The sequence below is a fragment of the Microtus oregoni genome, unplaced genomic scaffold (assembly GCF_018167655.1).
Source record: "Microtus oregoni isolate MIOR12 unplaced genomic scaffold, Mior012 000021F_ref0000039, whole genome shotgun sequence".
Lineage (NCBI taxonomy): Eukaryota > Metazoa > Chordata > Mammalia > Rodentia > Cricetidae > Microtus > Microtus oregoni.
The window spans coordinates 15,837,194-15,858,374 of NW_024543080.1; the positions used below are offsets into that span (position 1 = coordinate 15,837,194).

The following is a 21,181-nucleotide window of genomic DNA, read 5'->3' on the forward strand; positions in this document are numbered from 1 at the left end:
ACATTTTTATGAAGTTATTTTACTTCAAGAAACCTAAATATTGAATGTAAAATAGTAAACCATACAAATATAAACATTTAGGTTTGAGAGGTAGGGTGTTAAATATCAAGTAATTTATACTAAACATTCCATCTAGGCCACAAAGAAGACGCTGAGTTCTCAGGTATATCTCTAACCATGGGAAACATGGTATTCCAAGAAGTATTCTACATCTGAGGCAAAGACCTGAAATAAAAAGTTTTAAATTTTGTTTGTAATTAGAAACAGGGTCAAAGATTTCTTGAGTCCCACACACATTTTGGGAATATTTTACACAAGCCATTTGTGTGTTTGTGAGTGCCTAAAAAATTTAAAGTAAACTTTGCACAACATTAATTAGTGGTATCCAGGACAGCCAATTTGGCATTCTTGGGTATCAGCCACAATCATTACCAATTAAATACCGATTGGAAATCAATTCAACTGAAAAAACATATTATCTTCCATAAATATAAAGGATACTAATTGCTTTTAGTTCAACTATGCATGACTACATTAACACCTTAAAGTGAACTTTTAAAATAAGCACTTTATCTTTTAAAAAGATTATTTATATTTGTTAAAAGAACTGGGTCTACCTATAAAGACCAGGATATTTCTCCTTATTTAAGCATAATGTTGGCTTCTAAAAAGATTAAGGGCAGCTGCCATACAAATAGGCAAAAGGCTGACATGACTTTTGGTTAATGTTGACTTGTTTATGTTTGTGCTGGATTATTTGTGGGTTAATTTTTTTTTTGCTTGTTGTAGCCAAAAATCTTTTGAAGGATTGGGGGATCTAAATGAAATCACATAAAATCTTTCTCTTGTTCCTTTACTTAGAGACATGGTGTGGTCGTATTATCTTGATCTTCCTTCTTTAATATCTAAAATGCTGGAATCACAGGTATGAGTCACCTCTTCAGACTACTCTGATCACTCTCAGCAAATAAGATAGACTATTCAATATGAAATTATATTATCTGCCTAGAGGTGTTTGTATCTGCGATTCTTCTTTAGAAGTTACAGTGTATGATGTCAAAAGGAGAAATCTCACAAATGAGTCCAACCGCTAAAAGTACAATGCATCTTATATATACCAAGGTGTAAGTTCATCAGCATAGAGATGTGAGACTTCATTCAGCCAATAGCCTTTTGGGGACCAGTCCATTAGGGAGTGGTTTGAGGTACAATATGTGGACCGAGAAGCACAGACAGGAGGCATGTCCAGTAGCTCTCTTGATAGGTAATCTGAGTTCTGTTCTCAGCTTCTAGCACCCAGAAGGCTGTGAACAAGAGACCTTGATTGCTTTTATTGTTGTTTGTTCTGTTTTTCACTGAGAACTTTGACTTAAGAATTTACTTCATCATTCTTGTAAATTCCTGCAAGGTATAAACTCTTCTGCACAACTGTAAGTGCTTATCATTCACCACCAGAAAAGCTCACTGTATTTGACTATATAGCATGTGTGCCTCTGAATACATGCAATACAATTGATGACTCCAAACATTTTCAAAATAACAAATGAGGCCTCTCCTTCTCTATTCCCCCATCCCCCCGCCAGTGTCTATGCCTCGTCCCCTTCTTTCTGTCTCCCTCTCCTCCCCCATCTCGTCCCCCCCCGACACTGGCACCCCGTTACTCCGGCAGTCTCCTCAGTTCCAGCCTTTCTCTCCAACACCCGCCATCCAAGAATTCGCCTCCAGGCCACCCCTCCAACTTTGTTCAAGCCCCCCAGAGCTACCGAGGACCATAACTAAGACAGATTCTGCCCCAATGACCCCTCCACCCCGAGGGGAGGAGGAAGAGGAGGAGGAAGAGGAGGAGGAAGAGGATGAACCTGTCCCAAAAGCCCCAGCCCCACCCAAGAACGCCGGCAGAAGCCTGTTGTGCACCCCCCAGAACCTGCCCCACTCCTCAAGGACTACGCTTTCATCTTCTTCGACCCCAATGACCCTGCGTGCCAGGAGATTCTGTTTGACCCGAAGACCACCATCCCAGAGCTGTTCGCCATCGTTCGCCAGTGGGTGCCCCAAGTGCAGCACAAAATAGACGTCATCGGCAATGAGATTCTGCGTCGTGGCTGCCACGTGAATGATTGCGATGGACTCACCGACATGACACTGCTCCATTATGCGTGCAAGGCTGGGACCCATGGAGTTGGAGACCCTGCAGCAGCGGTGCGTCTCTCACAGCAGCTGCTGGTGCTGGGCACAGATGTGACCCTGCGCAGCCGCTGGACCAACATGAATGCGCTTCACTATGCGGCTTATTTTGATGTGCCAAACCTAGTGCATATGCTGCTGAAGGGGGCAAGGCCCAGGGTGGTGAACTCCACGTGCAGTGACTTCAACTATGGCTCAGCTCTGCACATCGCTGCTTCGAATCTGTGCCTGGGCGCCGCCAAATGTTTACTGGAGCATGGTGCCAACTTAGCGCGGAGGAATCAAAAGGGACAGCTACCAGCGGAAGTGGTCCCGGACCCTATGGACATGTCCCTTGACAAGGCAGAGGCGGCACTGGTGGCCAAGGAACTACGGACCCTGCTGGAAGAGGCTGTGCCACTGTCTTGCACCCTTCCCAAAGTCACACTACCCAACTATGGCAATGTTCCAGGCAATTTCATGCTCAGTGCCCTGGGCCTGCGCCCAGGAGACCGAGTACTGCTAGATGGCCAGAAGACGGGCACGCTGCAGTTCTGCGGGACCACCGAGTTCGCCAGTGGCCAGTGGGTGGGCGTGGAGCTAGATGAACCAGAGGGCAAGAACGATGGTAGTGTTGGGGGTGTCCGGCTACTTTATCTGCCCTCCAAAGCAGGGTCTCTTTGCTTCTGTGTCCAAGATCTCCAAGGCAGTGGACGCACCCCCCTCTTCTGTTACCTCCACGCCCCGGACTCCCCGGATGGATTTCTCCCGTGTAACTGGCAAAGGCCGGAGGGAACACAAAGAGAAGAAGAAGTCGCCATCTTCCCCATCTCTGGGCAGCCTACAGCAGCGTGAAGGGGCCAAGGCTGAAGTTGGAGACCAAGTCCTTGTCGCTGGCCAGAAGCAGGGGATTGTGCGCTTCTATGGGAAGACTGACTTTGCTCCAGGTTACTGGTATGGCATCGAGCTGGACCAACCCACAGGCAAACATGACGGCTCTGTGTTTGGAGTTCGGTACTTTACCTGCGCCCCGCGACATGGGGTCTTTGCACCAGCTTCACGCATCCAGAGGATTGGTGGATCCACCGATCCCCCTGGAGACAGTGTTGGAGCCAAAAAAGTGCATCAAGTGACAATGACACAGCCCAAACACACCTTCACAACAGTCCGGACCCCAAAGGACATTGCATCAGAGAACTCTATCTCCAGATTACTCTTCTGCTGCTGGTTTCCCTGGATGCTGAGGGCGGAGATGCAGCCCTAGAGGCCCTGGATACCTGACAAAGAGACAGCATCCCCTTTAGCATCTCCTGACTCAAGGAGCCCCCCCCCAATCACCCCAAGATAGAGACTCCCAGTGATACCTACAGAATAGAAACCCCCTGTTAGCCAGCCCTCGATTACTGAGGTCCCATTGTTAACAGATCTCCCATGACAGCTCCCCAAACACAGACCTCATGTTACCCCATAAGAGATTCCCTGAGTAGCACCTTCAGGCTAGTCCCTGTCCCCTACCCTTCAGAGCAGAGTTCCCCCAATAAAGACATTTCCACATCACCCAACTGATGCTGGCCCTATCCACGACAGGACATTCTTGAGTCACTCAGCAGTGGATCAGAGGCCCACCCCCATTCTCCTTAAGCATAGGTCGTACCTCCAGAACAGCCGTCCACATCACCGTCCGCATCGAACATCAGTCTCCTCAAGATACTGTGACCCCAAGGTCACCTGAAGGCCCCCATACGCTAATCTCCTTATCAAATACTCCATTCACTAAGACCCTATTCTCACCCCCGAAGAAGATACCCACTTAACCAGCCCAGTCACCCCCAATTTGCAAACACCAAACCAGTCCTGGAAGTATGAATTACAGGACACCATGTCTTCCTGCCTTCTGCGCCCTTGAGAAAACCCCAGTGCCTTATACGAAGCCCACCCCACATGGCCCACAGTCCCTGTGCTGGCCAAGGCTCCCAGAAAATTCTCTATTTTTTAAAAGTAATAACTTCCCCTTTGGGGGGAATCCCCAAATTTGGAGACCCCTCATTCTAGAATTCTGGGGAATTCAAATTCCAGAGAATATATATATATATATATATATATATATATATATATATATATATATCCCAATTCCCGATGCCTCCAACTCCTACAATCCCTAGAAAGCCCCCCAAATTTCTAATTCCCAAGACTCCCCCTACCCAGGTCACAGAATCTTCAAATCCCCAGGGAATCCCAAATTTAAGACCCCAAACTCTCAGGAAACCCCCAACCACGAGGTCCTTAGGACCGGGAGGAAGGAACCTGTTGCTAGGAGAACATCCCAGGCTTTCAGGACTTCTCAAACCTGACTCCCAGGCGCCAGGAGACCCTACAGGGGGTCCCACCTTCGGAACAAGAATAGAGAGGATTCCAGTGCCCTCAGTCCATGGATCTTCTGATCTCCCAAACTCCAAATTTCTCGGGCCGCATCCTCAAGGGAAACCCCAAGTCAAAAATCTCTGACTTCTAATTTGTGCAGGGCCCTGGGGCTCTCACAGGACCCCGAGTCTTGGAGTCTCTATTCCAATCTACCTTCCGGTCACAGGTCCAAGACACTGAGTCATCAGCCCCAAAGGACCTCACAGCACCTGGGCCAGACCAACAGTCTGAGGGAGAACCTGAAGGCCCCCTTGGGTCCAGAGCACACCTGGGGCCCTGATCACCAAGGACAGCTAACAACTGCCCCTTCACTGCATGGTCCCCAAACTCAGCATGACTCCTGTCCTCTACAATAAAGACGTTTCTATGGCAAATAAATAAATAAATAAATAACAAATGAAATTATTTGGCTAATCATTTAAAAGATTTCAGAATGTGTAATTGTGTGTGTGTGTGTGTGTGTGTGTGTGTGTGTGTGTGTGTATTAGATATGCCTTAGTCACAATTTATTTGACTGGATATTTCTATCAACACCCCTTAACTCATTGCAGTCATTAATATTTATTATATTTTAAATTTTATTTTCTTATTTTGTGGGTTATAATATAATTACAACAATTCTTCCTTCATTGTCATATATCTTTATTTGCTCTCTTTCAATTTATAGCCTTTATTTTTAATAGTTGGTTTACCATACATGTATGTATGTTTTATCTTGTATACATATGTGTACCTTTAAATATATTTATAAATACATAAACACAACCTGTACAGAATATGTTATTTGAATTTTATTTATCTTTTTATTTTTTTCTCTCCATGCTTTATCCCTTTAGTTTATAGTTCTCTCTCTTTCTTTGTTTATTTTATTTTTCTTCTTTCCCCCCATTACCGTCTACCATTCTCCTTTTAGATAGTGTCTCATCTCTTTACCAACTCTATTTAAGAAAAATTCATTTCTTTGGTGGGCATGACACTTGCTTACAAGTAGCATCAATGTGGAACAACTACATCCACATAAAACCTGTGAAAGCTTGGGTAGGAGTTCAACACTGTTTCTTGGTAGTAGCATTTTCTCTGGTGGACTCTGCTTGCTGAGATGTGCATCCTTTAAGATAGAGCTTCCTGATTCAGTGTTAGCAGTAAAACCTGTGCAGCTCCTGGTTTGTGCTGTTGCAGTTATGGAGTCCTTAAAATGGTTTTTGAACAGCATGCTACTATTGCTTAATGCCAACACAGACCTGCTGCATCCCGGGGGCTGGGGCAGTGAACATGGCTCACATAGCTGGTGGTGAAGGTACCTCTGCCAGGTTGGATTGGCTGGTGCCAAAAGTCAAAGCAGTCTTAGTCTTAGCCATGCCACTTAGTATGTTAAGAAGTGCTCTTGGTCAGGAAATGATTACAGATATGCAACAAAGAGAGATTCAGACAAAAATAAAAATCTGAACAGGTCACAGTATGTTTTAAAAAGGTTACATAGACTTGGGAAAAAGAGGAAAAAGGCTATAGATAGTTAGAAAAAGAAATACAGACAGTCATTGATTAAAGTAGTAAAGATGATAAAATAAGTAACAAGAAGTAACAGAGTAAAAAATGTAAGCCCTGAAAAGATGGAAAATACACAGAAAGCCTGGATTATGTATATTATTAGGTTTTCTTTGAATTTTTTGACTGCAGAGAGACATTTGATTCTGGAGACTGATAAGTGACACCAACATAAAGGTATCTTGGACGTCAAAATTTGAATCTAAGAAAACGTTACTTTGGAAAAGAGGTTCTGCTTTTGTTTCCACAGAAAATGAGAGTCTGTTGATTCCTTCCAGGCTAAGGTAGTTTGATGGAACAAGACTCGCCAAAAGGTCACTGTGAACCCTAAGAATACTAAGTCCAACAATCAGCAGGAAGTAGTTTTGAAAACTATGCCCAAATTCCCAAAATGATTGTTTATAAATGTTTGTTTTCATTTAAAGAGGAATATGATATAGAAATTAATATTTTACATTGGAATGGATTTTGGTCTATTGACAGAATTTTAAGTTTGATTTGTATATATTTCTTCTCTTGTTTGAAGTATTATATTTGTGCAGCTCATTTAAAAAGTTAATATATAATGACAATTACAGATCAATAGATAGTCATTTATAATAAACTTGTAGTCATAATAGTTCAATTTTCTAAATGTACAGAGATATATTTCAAATTGATAGGTATTCTTCAACTCCTTCAAAGACCTACAGAATATGAGATCTAAAATGTTTTAATAACTTGGGCTTTTCTCACAATGAGACGTGTCTGCTTCTGGTGCACCAATCTACTTTAAGAGGATGATGGGCATTGGAGAAACTAGTTATGGAATTTGTCTTTTAATGTGACAAGGCTAACCATTTGGGTAAGAAAGTATCAGACTACTTTGTGGTATGTTGCCTGAACTGGACATGTAAGATCCACAGAAAAGTGACTGTTGAACTTTCCAAAAGACAAAATGTTCCTTCAGTGTTCCTGCTTCACAGAAGAAACTTCCAGATATTCTGCATGACACAAGAAAGCAACTGATGAACATTGCCATTATAAGGCAGAACAGATATTTAAATTTCCTGCTTCTTGGAAAAGTTTGCTGGATACTATGGGCATGTAAGCTGTAGCTGGATTCTCAAACATTACAGAAAAACTTTGGGTGACTGTTTAGGAAGATGCTTTCAATATACTTCTGTTTACTTAGGCAATATTATATCCTTCAGGAGTTTTTGATGGAGTTGAAAATAGATAACTAAAGTTTTCCTTAGTTATGATAAAAATAAATTAAATACAAAACTTTAAACTCACAAATATAGGAGAGATGATAGAGAATTTTTCTAAATTTGCCAAATACAAATAGACTAAAATTGCAAATGTAATTCTTGCTTGATATCTGTTTTGTTATATGTAATTTTGTTATGTTAAAGTTAAAACCTTCCTTTATATTTACACAGAAAAGGAGAGACGATGTGGGATTCCCCTCTGTATGCTACAAATATGTTTCATTAGCATTGGTTAAGAAGAAGCTACTTCAACCTATGCCAGGGCAGAATACATTGAGGCTGGAAGAGATATAGAGAGAAAGTAGATATAGTCAAGGAGACACCATGTAGCTGCTGAAGGAGGCAGACACGATGCAGTTGCTGAAGAAGACAGATACTCGAAATTTACTGGTTGGCCACAGCCTTGTAGAGACACAAAGATGAACAGAATGGGTTAATTTAAGATGTAAGTGCTAGCCAATCAGAAGCCTGAGCTAATAGGCCAAACAGTGTTGGAACTAATGTAATTTCTGTGTGATTATTCAGGTCTGGGCAGCCGGGAAACAAACGAGAAGTTTTCAGTTACATAATAATAAAAGAAATTGCTTTGTCCCCATTTAATGAGTATAACAGAAGATAAAACTTAACAATGTGTCAAAATCTCTTTGAACTTGAGAATTAAAAATTACCTGCAATTTCCAGTGTTCTATTTACCTGAGAGATTTAAAAAATCAGATTATTATTACCCTTGGGTAATGAATTTAGTGAGTTCCTATTCTTTGTATAAGGGGATTGATTTTACCTTTTGTTTGTAAATAAATGAGGCTGTGATACTGGTCTAGGATAACTTTAAAACCATTCTCAGTGCAAATAGTTACCATGATGTTCGTTATGCTTCCCTATTGTAAATCTGAGGTCACTAAGATCTACTTACAATACTAGTCTTCTTTCAAAACCTTGACACAAAATGTGGATTAGTAAATCAAATAAAATTATTTTTGGCTTGGAGCTTTAGAAAATTTGCTAAACATACAATCATTTTTGTGTTGCTTCATAAAGCTTCTATAATATGATAGTGTTTAAACCAAAGTTTTTCCAAATAATCTTAGTTATTGTAATTATAGATATGCTTATAATATCTCTGTTTGTACATATGTACATATGTAATTCTTTATCACTTTCATTTTCTGTCTATTCCAAAAAAAAAAAAAGCAGACACTGTGCCCTAGCTATTGTTTGCTTTCAGCACTGAGCAGGGTTCAGGAAGCGTGCCCTTTCACCTTCCTCACAGGCATCTTGCCTTAAAGGCTAATGTAGAAATCCCACTTAGTGTCTAGAAGATCATGAGATCAGCAAGAGAGTGAAAGGCAATGGAAACTTTAGTGTTCTTCGAGGCTGGAAACCAATTAAGGCTAAACAGAAAGAAACAAGAAGATGTAGATCAAACCATTTCATAATGTGCTCTTGTTACCCTTTCTGCTCAGTTCTACAAATATGAAGCTATTTTCTCTTAAAATATTCTAATTTTACTATTATAAAGGTCATTGGTAGATGCTGATTTGATAAATTCAAAAACTTTTTTATGGTGATAATTCAAGCTGGGTGGTCCAAATTCAGCCCTGGGGTAGACGATATTTTGGGAAAAAATGGCAGAGCAAGAATGAAGCAGAGGTTCTTGGCACTGAATCCTTGGACCTTAAGCCATTGTTTTGTAGTGTTCTTTACTCAGAGTATTTTACACTTAGTCTTTCCAAATACACTATCTTAACAAATACCTATTCACTGGTGACAGGTATTAAGACAACTCTGGGGAATTCTCTGGGTATTTCTATTATAGTTCCAAGCTTACAGATTTGAAACTGTATAACTGCACACAATTTCTGCTATGGAAACATCTGTATTAGTAATAAGATATCAGATTTTATATTTCATTGCAATAAAAAAAGCATCTTGCTGGTAATGTAGTTGCCACGAATCCTGACAATCTGAGTTTAATGTCTGAAACCCTATATAGTAGAAATAAAAAACTAATAGCTACAATTTGTCTTATGACCTATCCACATGTATGATGGCACATGCGCATGCGCACACACACAAATACATAAGTATAAAAAATTGGTTAAATTTTAAAAAAACACTTGCTTTTATAACAAAACTCATAAAAATCAATTTTATCTTCAACTTTAGAATGTGCCATAATAGTCTCAAATATGTAGAAGGAATTTAAGCTAATAATTGGAAATAAAGAAAACATTTTAATATTTTTCAGGAAATACTTGTTAGAGATTACAGTGAGAAACTACTGCCTCTATGAGTTGATAACTGTTCAGTTACATAGTGTTTTAAGGCTGTGAGTGAATGGATGGTAAAATTATATTTAATGTTGTATATGAATTATCTTAAAAGCAATATATTCTGAATAAACTCAGTCTAAGTGAACTATATTTTAAAAGGAATTATAAACAAATAATTGCTAAAATTATTAAATAACTCATATAATAAAACTAAGAGCTCTTCTTTTTTGTTTTTTTTTATTTTTCCATTCAAAAAGTTTACACTTCCTCCCCTCCTTCCACTCCCCTCCCGCTTCCCCACTCACCCTTCTCCTTCTCCATCCCTCCTTAAGAGAGGGCAGGGAACTCTGCCCTGTGGGAAGTCCAAGCCCCCCTCCATCCAGTCCTAGGAAGCTTTGCATCCAAATAGACAAATAGACTAGGGTCCCAAAAAGCCAGTACATGCAGTAGAAACAAGTCCCAGTGCCTTTATCAATAGCTTCTCAGTCAGCCCCCATTTTCAGCCGCATTCAGAGCATTGGTTTGTCGGTTTGATTGCATGCTCATTCAGTCCTGGTTCAGCTGGATTTGGTGAGCTCCCATTAGAACAGGCACACTGACTCAGTGGCTGGACCAACCCCTCACGGTCCAGACTTCCTTGCTCATCTTCTCCCTCCTTCTGCTCTTCAACTGGACCTTGGGAGCTCAGTCTGTTGCTCTGATGAGGGACTTTGTCTCTATCTCCATCCGTCGCTGGACAGGACTCTATGGTGATATTCGAGATAATCATCAGTGTGATAGTGGGGCAAGGCCAGTTCAGGCACCCTCTACTCTGCTGCCCAAAGACACCCCCCGTGGACACCTGGGATCCCCTCTAGAGCCATGTCTCTTGCCAACCCTAAAATGGCTCCCTTAATGTAGAAACCTACTTCCCTGCTCCTATATCTGTCCTTCCTCCATCTCCACCCTCCCGCTCCCCCAGGCACTCTCCCTTCTTTCCCCTTTTCCTTTTCTCTCCCCTCTCCCTTTCTCCCACCCCTACCCCCAACCCCATGCTCCCAACTATGCCCAGCAATCTTGTTTGCTTCCAATTTCCAAGAGGATCTATATATGTTTTTCTTTGGGTTGACCTTGTTATTTGGCTTTTCCAGGCTTGTCAACAATAGGTTTAAGGGCCTTTGTTTATGGCTAGAGGCCACTAATGAGTGAGTACATTCTATACTCATCTTTTTGGGTCTGGATTATCTCACTCAGGATAGTGTTTTCTATTTCCATCCATTTGCATGCAAAATTCAAAATGTCATTATTTTTTACCGCTGAGTACTCTAATGTGTATATATATTCCACACTTTCTTTATCCATTCTTCCATTGAGGGGCATTTAGGTTGTTTCCAGGTTCTGGCTATTACAAATAATGCTGCTATGAACAGAGTTGAACAAATGCTTTTGTAGTATGATAGAGCATCTCTTGGGTATATTCCCAAGAGTGGTATTGCTCGATCCTGAGGGAGATTGATTCCTAATTTCCCGAGAAACCGCCACACTGATTTCCAAAGTGGTTGTAAAAGTTTGCATTCCCAACAGCAACAGATGAGTGTTCCCATTGCTCCACATCCTCTCCAGCATAGGCTATCATTGGTGTTTTTGATTTTAGCCATTTTGACAGGTATAAAAAGGTATCTCAATGTTGTTTTGATTTTCATTTTCCTGATTGCTAAGGAAGTTGAACATGACCTTATGTGTCTTTTGGTCATTCGAACTTCGTCTGCTGAGAATTCTCTTTTCATATCAGTGCCCCATTTTTAATTGGGTTAATTAGAATTTACATGTCCAGTTTCTTGAGTTCTTTATATATTTTGGAGATCAGACCTTTGTCTGATGCGGGGTTGGTGAAGATCTTCTCCCATTCAGTTGGATGCCTTTTTGTCTTAATGACAGTGTCCTTTGCTTTACAGAAGTTTCTCAGTTTCAGGAGGTCCCATTTACCCAATGTTGCTCTTGATGTCTGTGCTACTGGGGTTATACGTAGGAGGTGGTCTCCTGTGCTCATGTGTTGCAATCTACTTCCCCACTTTCTCTTCTATCAGGTTCAGTGTGGTCAGATTTATATTGAGGTCTTTAATCCATTTGGACTTGAGTTTTGTGTAAGAGCTTTTCTTCATGAATTTATAGTACAGATTAAATGGGAAAGCTAGACACTATTTTATCCTTTATGAGTTGTAGAGAAAATGGTAGCTACTCTCTCTGTTTCTTGAGTTATCATTATGATACTAACATCCAATTTTATAAAGTATATATTTCTGTCTGCCTTTATCTGCTCTGTAGGTCTAAAGGGTCAAAGTACCATTTGATAGATGAAAGGCAAACATATTTGTTAAAGGAATAAATACAGTATCACTTCTTAGCAACCAGGTAAAGGGGTATAAAGGTTTGTTATATCAATTTCATAGTTTAATTTGATCTTTACTCTTTGCTATCTATGTCCATTAAGAAATCCTGATCACTCTATTGTGGTTCTAAGAAAAGAACCAATAAGGCAGCTTTTAGGAACAGATATGTTTGGGATAAATCAGTGAAATGAGAAGAAAAATTTGGTGAGTGAATTCAGCTGATTTCACTAAAATTAAGATATATAAATGTATAATTTCTGTTTCTTCCTTCCTTTTCAACAAATATGAAAATAAAAATGCAAATAAAATAGCATAAGTATATTCTTCATATTGTGTGAAAGTTTATGGAAGACAGTGTGGACCTCTCCTTTGGAAGGCAAGCCTGCAGAATCCCCCCAGCTATTCCCTATTCTTCTCTTCCTGACCCTGGAGACATTTGATTCCTCTTTTACACCACCCCTCCTACCTTCCCTCTCAATCAGATTGAGGCCCATTTCTCTTCATTCTGGACAGTTCTAGAATTCTCTTTTAATTTTGAGTCTGAAAAAAATTGTTCTTCTGGGTCACACCTAAACACCAGAAACACCACCACTTTAATGCATCTGAAAAAAATGTTCCTGGATGATGTTTATAATCCCTCCTTATTTGGGATATATGGTTTACAGTGGTTCCCAACCTTCCTCATTCTTTAATACAGTTCCTCAACTTGTAGTGCCTCAAATCATAAAATTATTTTCATTGCTACTTCATAACTGTAACTTTGCTATTGTTAGAAACCAGAATGTAAATATTTTGTAGATGAAGTTTTGCCAGAGGGGAGGTGATTTACAGGTTGAGAATCACTGCCTTAGAATGTCAGTAATTAGAATATAAGGGACAAATGCCCTGTTCTTCAGCTTAATTGTTATGTAGAGGAAGGTGACTTACCCTGGTGTTGCTGACCATCTTTACAAACCTTGTCTGGATGCAGAATGAAGGGCCTCATCTCCTTCTGACAATGAAATTGAAAATTCAGCACAATCCTTTCTTATCTCTGTCTGCTCATAATCTGACCAGCTGTCACAAATCATTGCCTCTTTAGCCCGACAAGCAGTAAAATACCCCCGAGGAGCCCTGTTTTGTAGCTATCTTGCAAAACAAGGATTAGAATAATGATAGTTTGTAGGAGGCACTGTATATGTAAACCATTTTCAACTCTATAATGTTCTGTACATGCGGGCTGTTTTCATTACCCATAATTGAAGTTGCCTTGACTTATTGTTTTCTGTGCTGGGTGAGAAAGTCTTTATTTAACTCAGGCTTCCTTTTGTATTGTGGAGGAGACATGTCTTACAGACATTAAATGTGACAGCTTGCTGGAGAGTTGTGACTTGTCTGTAATATCTTTGTGGAAGATTTTTTTTTTAAGGTTACATAGCTAGTTTCAGAATGTGGCATTTTAGTTGGTAAATGAATTATTTGTGCAGGAAGGTCATTGTGCAATGTATTATTGAAAACACTGACGATGATACAGTTTGCTGACTTTTTCATAAAACAGTGAATCCTGCATATTTTAATATTAATTGAGCTTAGAGTGTGCGGTGGAAAGAGTTCAGAAATGGAAAGAGGAGTTGGAGGCTAATGAGGAAATGCTAGAAGGCATGATCATTACTACCCATTGGAACTTTAACCCACAGCATCCAAGTGGCTGCTCTCTGTGTCAGTACTAATTCACATAAGCATGACAGGAGAACCCAGTCCTGTCCCTACTCATCCTCTTTTCACTGGGACTGTGTGAGTATGCATGAATGCAAGTGTCCTACATATTCCCAGAAGCAGTCGCTTAGCTTTCCTGGGTACAAAATGACATTTCATGTGCAAAATTCAGTATGGGGTCTAATGTAGGTGCATTTCCTCCCACTTATTTCTTCCACCCTCCTTTACCTCTTTTGTTTCTCCCTACAAGTCTCTGCTTACTATGCACTCAGCAACTAATGAGAGGCAAATCTCCAACAGCAAATAGTGCAGGTAAGTGTGAAAAACCCTACACTGTGACCTTCCTGGTTGACATAGACTTGAATAATTTAGCACACCTTCTGCTACCCAGCAGACAGTGGAATTGACATGACTTTATGGTCTGAGTTGAGGAGATAAATTAAGTTTATTGATATAAAGTTATATTTAACAATTACAGTGGCCATGCTGCTGGCATGTGCATGAAATCATCTACTTTTCTAATCTTTATTTAGAGGATGCAAAATCACATCCACGTTTGTTCTTTCTGCAACAGTTTTATAAAGCCATTTAATCTTACTTTCAGGTCATCCTGAAACATGGTTTGACCTGGATGTTTTGTGAGAGGGCACAGTTAGGTAAAACAAAACAAAACAAAAAAACAAGGCTTTTTTTCTAGTATGAGAATGATTTCCTTCAAATACATGCTGTTAAATTATGTTCTCTAGTTTTGTAAACTGACCATGGAGGTCTATAAGATTACGTCTCCATGTGCTCTGAGGGTAGAATAATCAAGCAGTAAAACTTACAAACTTATCATCCAATTATTTCTATGTTATGTTACATATACTCATAAGCTAGCTTCTGCAGCTAGTAAAAGCACACATTTCTAAAAGAAGTTTAGAACATCACAAAACTTGCTACATCATGTTGCTCTCTATTCAATATGGCTACTATAGTTCATTATCCTCAAATAATGACCTTACTCTTGAAAATAAAACTTTGGGGGGGGGGGCAAAATAAGCGATTCTGGAATATCAGAGATGTTCATTGCAGTGGGACGTACATAGAAACCAGTGTTGCCTACCACTCATGAGCTACAGAGAAGAGATTCACCATGCAAACTTTCTCAATCTACACTTACATCATTAGGAAAACAAAATTACATTCAATGCAATGAGAACTTTACATTAATATGAACCATAGCACAGAGCACATTAATGTATTTACAAATCCTAAGAGTTAGCGATGTGTCTCTTATACTCCCACTGAAATATCCATCAGCTGCTTTTCTTCAGCAGTTCAATCGCCAAAACCTTCCTATTTCTGAACGCTAGTTCCTCAGAAGACATGAAAGAATAACAGTCAGAAACAGTCCCCTAAAATATTTATCCTGTCTATTGTTACTGTCAGAGGCTTTCAACATTTCTTTCTTTTGTGTTTCTTTTGAGTACAGTGTACTTTTGTGGGAGCCCATGTCTGTGAAGTCCCATATAATTTAAAACCAAAGATTTTAGAAGCAAGAATACACTTCAAAATAATTTTTTAAAGGCTTCTCATCTTTAGTCAGCCAAGGTAACACATGTTAAGGAATTTCCTAAACCCAGAATGATTTCAATACTTGTTTCATGTGAGTTAAAGTCAAAGATGGTTTGAGGGGAAGTGATATTACTTAGTCTAGAAAGAAAACCAGTAATGAGACAGCTGCTACTTTTCCAGGAGGCCATTCTGCAGTTAGATAACTGAAAGATTCCAGGCAGAGCTTAGAGAGGAAAGATTTTGGAATTCACTTTTCTAAAAGGATGTAGTCAAGTGGGATGTCAGATAAGCATTGTGCTTTGTGGTTCACAAATCATAAATGAAACAGTAGTCAACAAATAGACAGACTGAGAAAATGAATAAACATTGACAGCAAGAGAAATCAACAGATGCCCCTCATTTGTGTCAAGAATCAGCCCTTGTAAAGAGTTGATGTAACCAGGGTGCAGACAAACAGGACTAAGAACTAGACCCAGTTACTCAGACTGTTTATTTACTTACTTATAAATACAAAGACTTAAGAAATTAGCGTAGAGAAAATTTCCCGTTTTGAGCCAAAGAACCAGTTCACAAAAAATGTATGTCCACGTTGACCTTTGATTCTTATGCCAGTCTAATTACTAATGAAAGAAAAATGTACTATAAGATCTGGTGGCACAAACCTATGAACATAGCTAGTTAGGATGCTTGAGGGTGGAGGATCACAGGATCAAGGCCTGTTCTTGCTACAGAATGAGTTCCCTATCATTATGGATTATGTAATGAAATTGTGCCTCCAAGCAAACAATGAAAGTAAATTCAGCCCAATAATTCAATACATGAATGTGCTCCCCTGATAACTTGATTGATACCTGGAATCTGTATAAAGGTGAAACAAGAGACGTCACAAGATGTCCTTAGGTCTCCACATGTGCCATACAGACCTATCACACACACACACACACACACACACACACACACACACCACACAAAGACCACACATTGAAATTAAAACATATATAAAATAGTATAAAAGAGCTAAGGTAAAAAGGTAAATGGAGAACTATCTCAGTAGTTAGTATATGCTAGACTTTGAACTGCATAATAAATAAGTGAATAAATAAATAATAATCTACATTTCTTCTGGAAAGGAAATTTGGGGATATCACTAGGAAATGAAGCAGCAGGCCATTCAAGCACAGTATTGACTTATTTTGTGAAGTGTTCTGCACAGGAGACCTTAGTTAAAGGTGATTCATCTGGCCGGGGCTTAGTTGGAGCAACTACTAGAAATGATAAATAGAATTTTCTCAGGTCAAGCCTAGGTTTTGGTCTGAGTGATGTGGTCAATGAATTATTTCTTTTTTTAAGAATAGACTTTCCAATGAATTAAACTAAGAATTTTCATTGTTTTGTAATATCCTCACACCAGGATATAGCTATGCATCTGTGAGCAATGCTTCCAAAGGGCAGCTGCTATAGACAGTACTCAGTGTAACTATCTTCTATGATTGAGCAGAATGTCCGGATCTTTCTCTGTGGATTAATTTGTGTACTCTATAGATATAGAGAAGATGCTTTTTATGTCATTATTCATTTACATTTTTTCAGTATCCTCAAGAGTTAATGCACTACAATTTGAAATAGTGCATAAATTTTATCTTAATGTATACAGAATAAATGTTTTCTTATGAAGTTGACTTTTTTCTATATAGAGAGTTTATTCTTCAATCTTCTATAATTCTACAGCATATTAATTTCAAACTCAAAAGTGTAAATCAAGTTAAATCTTACTGCATTTCCCTGCTTTTCCATCTCTTCATCTCTTCTCTCCTTGCCTCCCCTCTCCTTTTCTTCTTTCTCCTCCTCTTCCACCTCTTTTTCTTTTACTTCTCACTCTACTTCTTGTACTCATTATTGCAAATTGAGTTTGATACATGCCAGGGAAATGCTCAACCACTAAAATTTGCCCTAGTTCTACTCACTTCTTCCTGTCCTTTTCTTACTAGAGTTTAGGATTGCTTTCTGCAAAAAGATCTACTACTTCCATGAGCCTCTCACCATAAACCTAATCCCTTAATCTCCCTATTAGATTCTTGTTTACTGAACTTTTTGTCACTTTCTTTGTTATTTCCCTGGTGTTTTATAAACAAATATTTCAATACATCCAAAAAATGATTCAGATAAATAAATATTCCAATATATCCAAAAAACGATTCCGATATAAGTACTGAATATTGACTAAACTTTCTATCCTTTATTGCCAGAATAGGTATGTTGGCAAAGGTTGCTCATTTGTTTCCCACCTGTCCAGACTCAAAATAACCACACAGAAACTGTATTAATTAAATCACTGTTTGGCCTATTGCTTCTAGCTTCTTATTGGCTAGCTCTTACGTCTTAAATTAACCAATTTCCATTTTTAAAAATATTTTATTGTGAGGCTCATGGTTTACTGGCAAAGTTCCTCTGTATCTGTTTCCTGTGGTGGCTACATGGCTTCCCACTGACTCCCCCTTCTTTCTCCTCTATCTGCTTGGACTCCTACCTAGCCCTACTCTGTGCTGCAATAGGACGAAAGAAACTTCCTTATCAACCAGTGATATTCACAGCATACAGAGGGGGAATCCCACAGCATAGCCATACATAGAATTCTCATGGCTAGAAATACATAATTAGAATTGTTTGATGAATCTATGGACCGATATTTTGAAAAACTTGTTTCTCTGCCAGTTTCTGTAAGTCCTTACTTGATCTTTGTGTTTAGAAGTACGACTTTGCAGATTCTTGGTGAGAATTTTGGATGTCTTTATCACCACATGCTGCCATGCTACAGTACCATAAGTGGAGTGGTAAAAATAATAGAAACATATATTGTTACAGTTCTGGATTTTAAATGTCCAAGACCATGTGCTGATGGCTTTTGTTTCTTCTGACTTCTTTGTTACCACCCTTCTCTTTGTACTTTCTCATTTTTATTTCTTATTAAAATACCATCAGATAACTCACAGAGTCAACTAATCTGGTCTCATAGGAGTTCACAGAGACCAGGGCGCCTACATAGGAATGACTTAGGGACTTTCTGTGTATGTAACAATTGTGTAGCCTGTTCCTCTTGTGGGACTCTTAAGAGTGGGAACAGGGGCTGTTTCCAACTCTTTTATGAGCCGTTGGGATTCTAAACCTAATCCTAGGTCATGTTGCACAACCTCAATACATGAGGAGGTGATTAGTCTTACTGCAACTTGATATGCCATGTTTTTTATACTCGTGGGAGACCTGCCCTTTCCTAAACAGAAATGGAGGAGTGGATTGGAGGTTAGAAACAACGGGGAGTTGGGGGAAGAGCTAGGAGAAGAGGAGGGAGGGGAAACTGTGGCTAGGATGTAAAATAAATAAGTGAATTTATTTTTAAAAAGACACTAGTTAAGTGGGGCGAAGACCATCCTGATGTCCTCCTTTAAACCCAATCCATTCTTTGAAGGGTTTATCTCTAAATATAGTTATATTATGTAAACCTTGGCTCACAATTGAGCCTTTGGTACTCAAGGTAAATCTACTTAGTTCTGAGGCATTTTCTTTAACCATTACAATGATTATATTATGAGGTGGTGACATGTAAACCTAGGCTCACAATTGAGCTTTTGGTACTCAAGGTAAATCTACTTAGTTCTGAGGTGTTTCCTTTGATCATTCTTACTTTGAGAGTTGATTCATCATCTGTTTCTTTGCTGCCTTTTCTTTTCTCCCCCCCATCTGTCTGTTTGTCTCTTTCTTTTTATATTCTGGACATCATAATCATCTTGCTTCCTAAACTTTTCTTTGCTACTTTTCTTAGTATTGTAATTTGTTTCTCTAGTATTTTCATCACTTTTATTTTTTTAGATTCATTTTATTTTCATATTATAGTTTTACTTTTTAACAAATTTGAATTTTCCACTTCATTTCAATTAAATGATGTAAACCATCTAATTATTTAATTTACCTCTATAATATCCCATTTGTTGTTATTTTAAATAGTACTTTTTTCTTTTTTTGTACTTTTTCCATTTCTTCTTTTATCTTGTGTCAAGATAAATGGTGAGCTTCAGTATGTCTATTAAGATTTATAAATGAAGCACCATTTTCAGTAATCGTTTAGGTTATTGAAAGCTTTTCTTCAAGGGTGAGTCCTTTCAACTACTGAGTTCTTCTGAAGAATGCTCTTCAGGAACAGAACAAACTGATATTATATTTTAATGGTTCCCCTTTGTCATTTCCATACCGGGGACTCCGTTTGTTTGACCTTGAGACTGAACCTAGGAATCATGGAATAGGTTACTTGATTCTTTACAGACAAGACTTCCACATCTCTCCCTCCTTGATACCTGGACCTCGGTCTTCAGACTTTCTTTGTCCTCCATAGTTAGCAATACACATATTTCAGTTTCTTTGTCATGGAAAATATTCCTAGAGCTCTATAAGCTTGGTCTGGGGAACTAATTAAATTCTGCAAAGGCAGTTCCCTTCCTATGCTTCTCTTTACCTGCTATTTTGGACATAATTTCTTTTCTGTATCTTTTTACTTTATTTTTATGATCACATTATGAACATTCAATTTATAATAGATATACAGAGTTTTCTACCCAGGCTTTGTTTAAGAAAAAGAGTAATTCCAGGGAGGTGAATTCCAGCTAGGAATACCTGATTATATTTGAAAAATGCTTTTGGTTGTCACTTGAAAAAGTTCTGTTTATTACTATGGAGTGAAAGATTTGGTTTCTGTTTAATGTTTTACAATGCACTGGATAGATTCTTCTACAAGGTCTCTTCCTCCCGAATTTAACGCAAATGTTTATAGAACGTATTGGAAACAAATTTTAAGGTTTGAGTATAGGGAGAATTTAAAGTGAAGGATTTCAGATATTTTGTTTATAAAGGCAGATGCTAAGAGGAAAATAAATGATGAGGACTGCATATTCTAATGATAAAAGCTGCAGAATTGTGGGTATGTGTTTAAAATGCTATGGTCTCTATGTATTATAACATTTAAGCTGAAATAGCACTTTCAGGAAACATGTTAATAAAAATGTGCATTGACATCTTTCATAGATAGGGAAATGAGCCTAACACAGTGTTTTTCAAAAAATATGCCAAAGTAAAACCACCTGTAGAAGCAGAATGAAACATGTTTATGTATGCTGATGCTTTGCTCTATGCAGACAGACAGAATGGAAATCCCTTGGGGACAGACACTATTAATAACGTGTTTACAAAGTTCCTCACGTTATTCTAACATGTAGCCAAGTTAGATATTCACTGATCTAGGGTCAGCGTGCAAGTATATTTTTCATACACACATCTCACTGCTCTTTCTTAGTGTACTCTGGGCTTCCTCTGTCTTTAGTTATATTAAGAAAAAAATATTGTATATGAATCATGAAACAAACATATGGCTCATCTAACTTTTATATTAAACTTCCCACAAAACCATTTCTTTTAAAACTGTCCTTTATTATAACATACGCATTGCAGTTTGAGTAAAAGGTAAAGCCATTGCTTCTTAAGCAGCAGGAATTTATTTATTTTAACTTTATGTGTTGGTGATGATTTATTTCCTGGTCTGTTTAATAATCCTTACATAATTCCTGCTTAGTAGTAGGTCATCTATCTCAATTTCTTTGACCTTCTCTTTGGTTTTCATAACAGTGACCACATTCCCTCTTTGTATAGATTTCTTTTGATTTTAAATCACAACTCTTGGTGGCAAAAGTCAAAGAAGCTTCTAACCGGGAGTTGACTCAACATATATCTTCTAATTGCTTTACTAATTGTGTGGTTTAAGCAATCATTTAAAAAATATATATGAACATGAATCTCAGCTAAATGAAGACCATATAATAACACAATATATATATATATATATTCCATGTTTATATATTATGTA

The 21,181-nt window shown here is 38.6% G+C and overlaps 1 protein-coding gene across 1 annotated transcript; it reads left to right on the top strand.

Annotated features, from left to right (window-relative positions):
* The first annotated feature begins 1,588 nt into the window (after positions 1-1,588).
* Positions 1,589-3,450, top strand: LOC121460682 (CAP-Gly domain-containing linker protein 3-like). Its single transcript, XM_041671127.1, is given in 3 exon segments — positions 1,589-1,865; positions 1,868-2,811; positions 2,813-3,450. Coding segments are annotated over 3 exon segments (1,836 nt in total). The 3' UTR covers positions 3,428-3,450.
* The last annotated feature ends 17,731 nt before the right edge of the window (positions 3,451-21,181 follow it).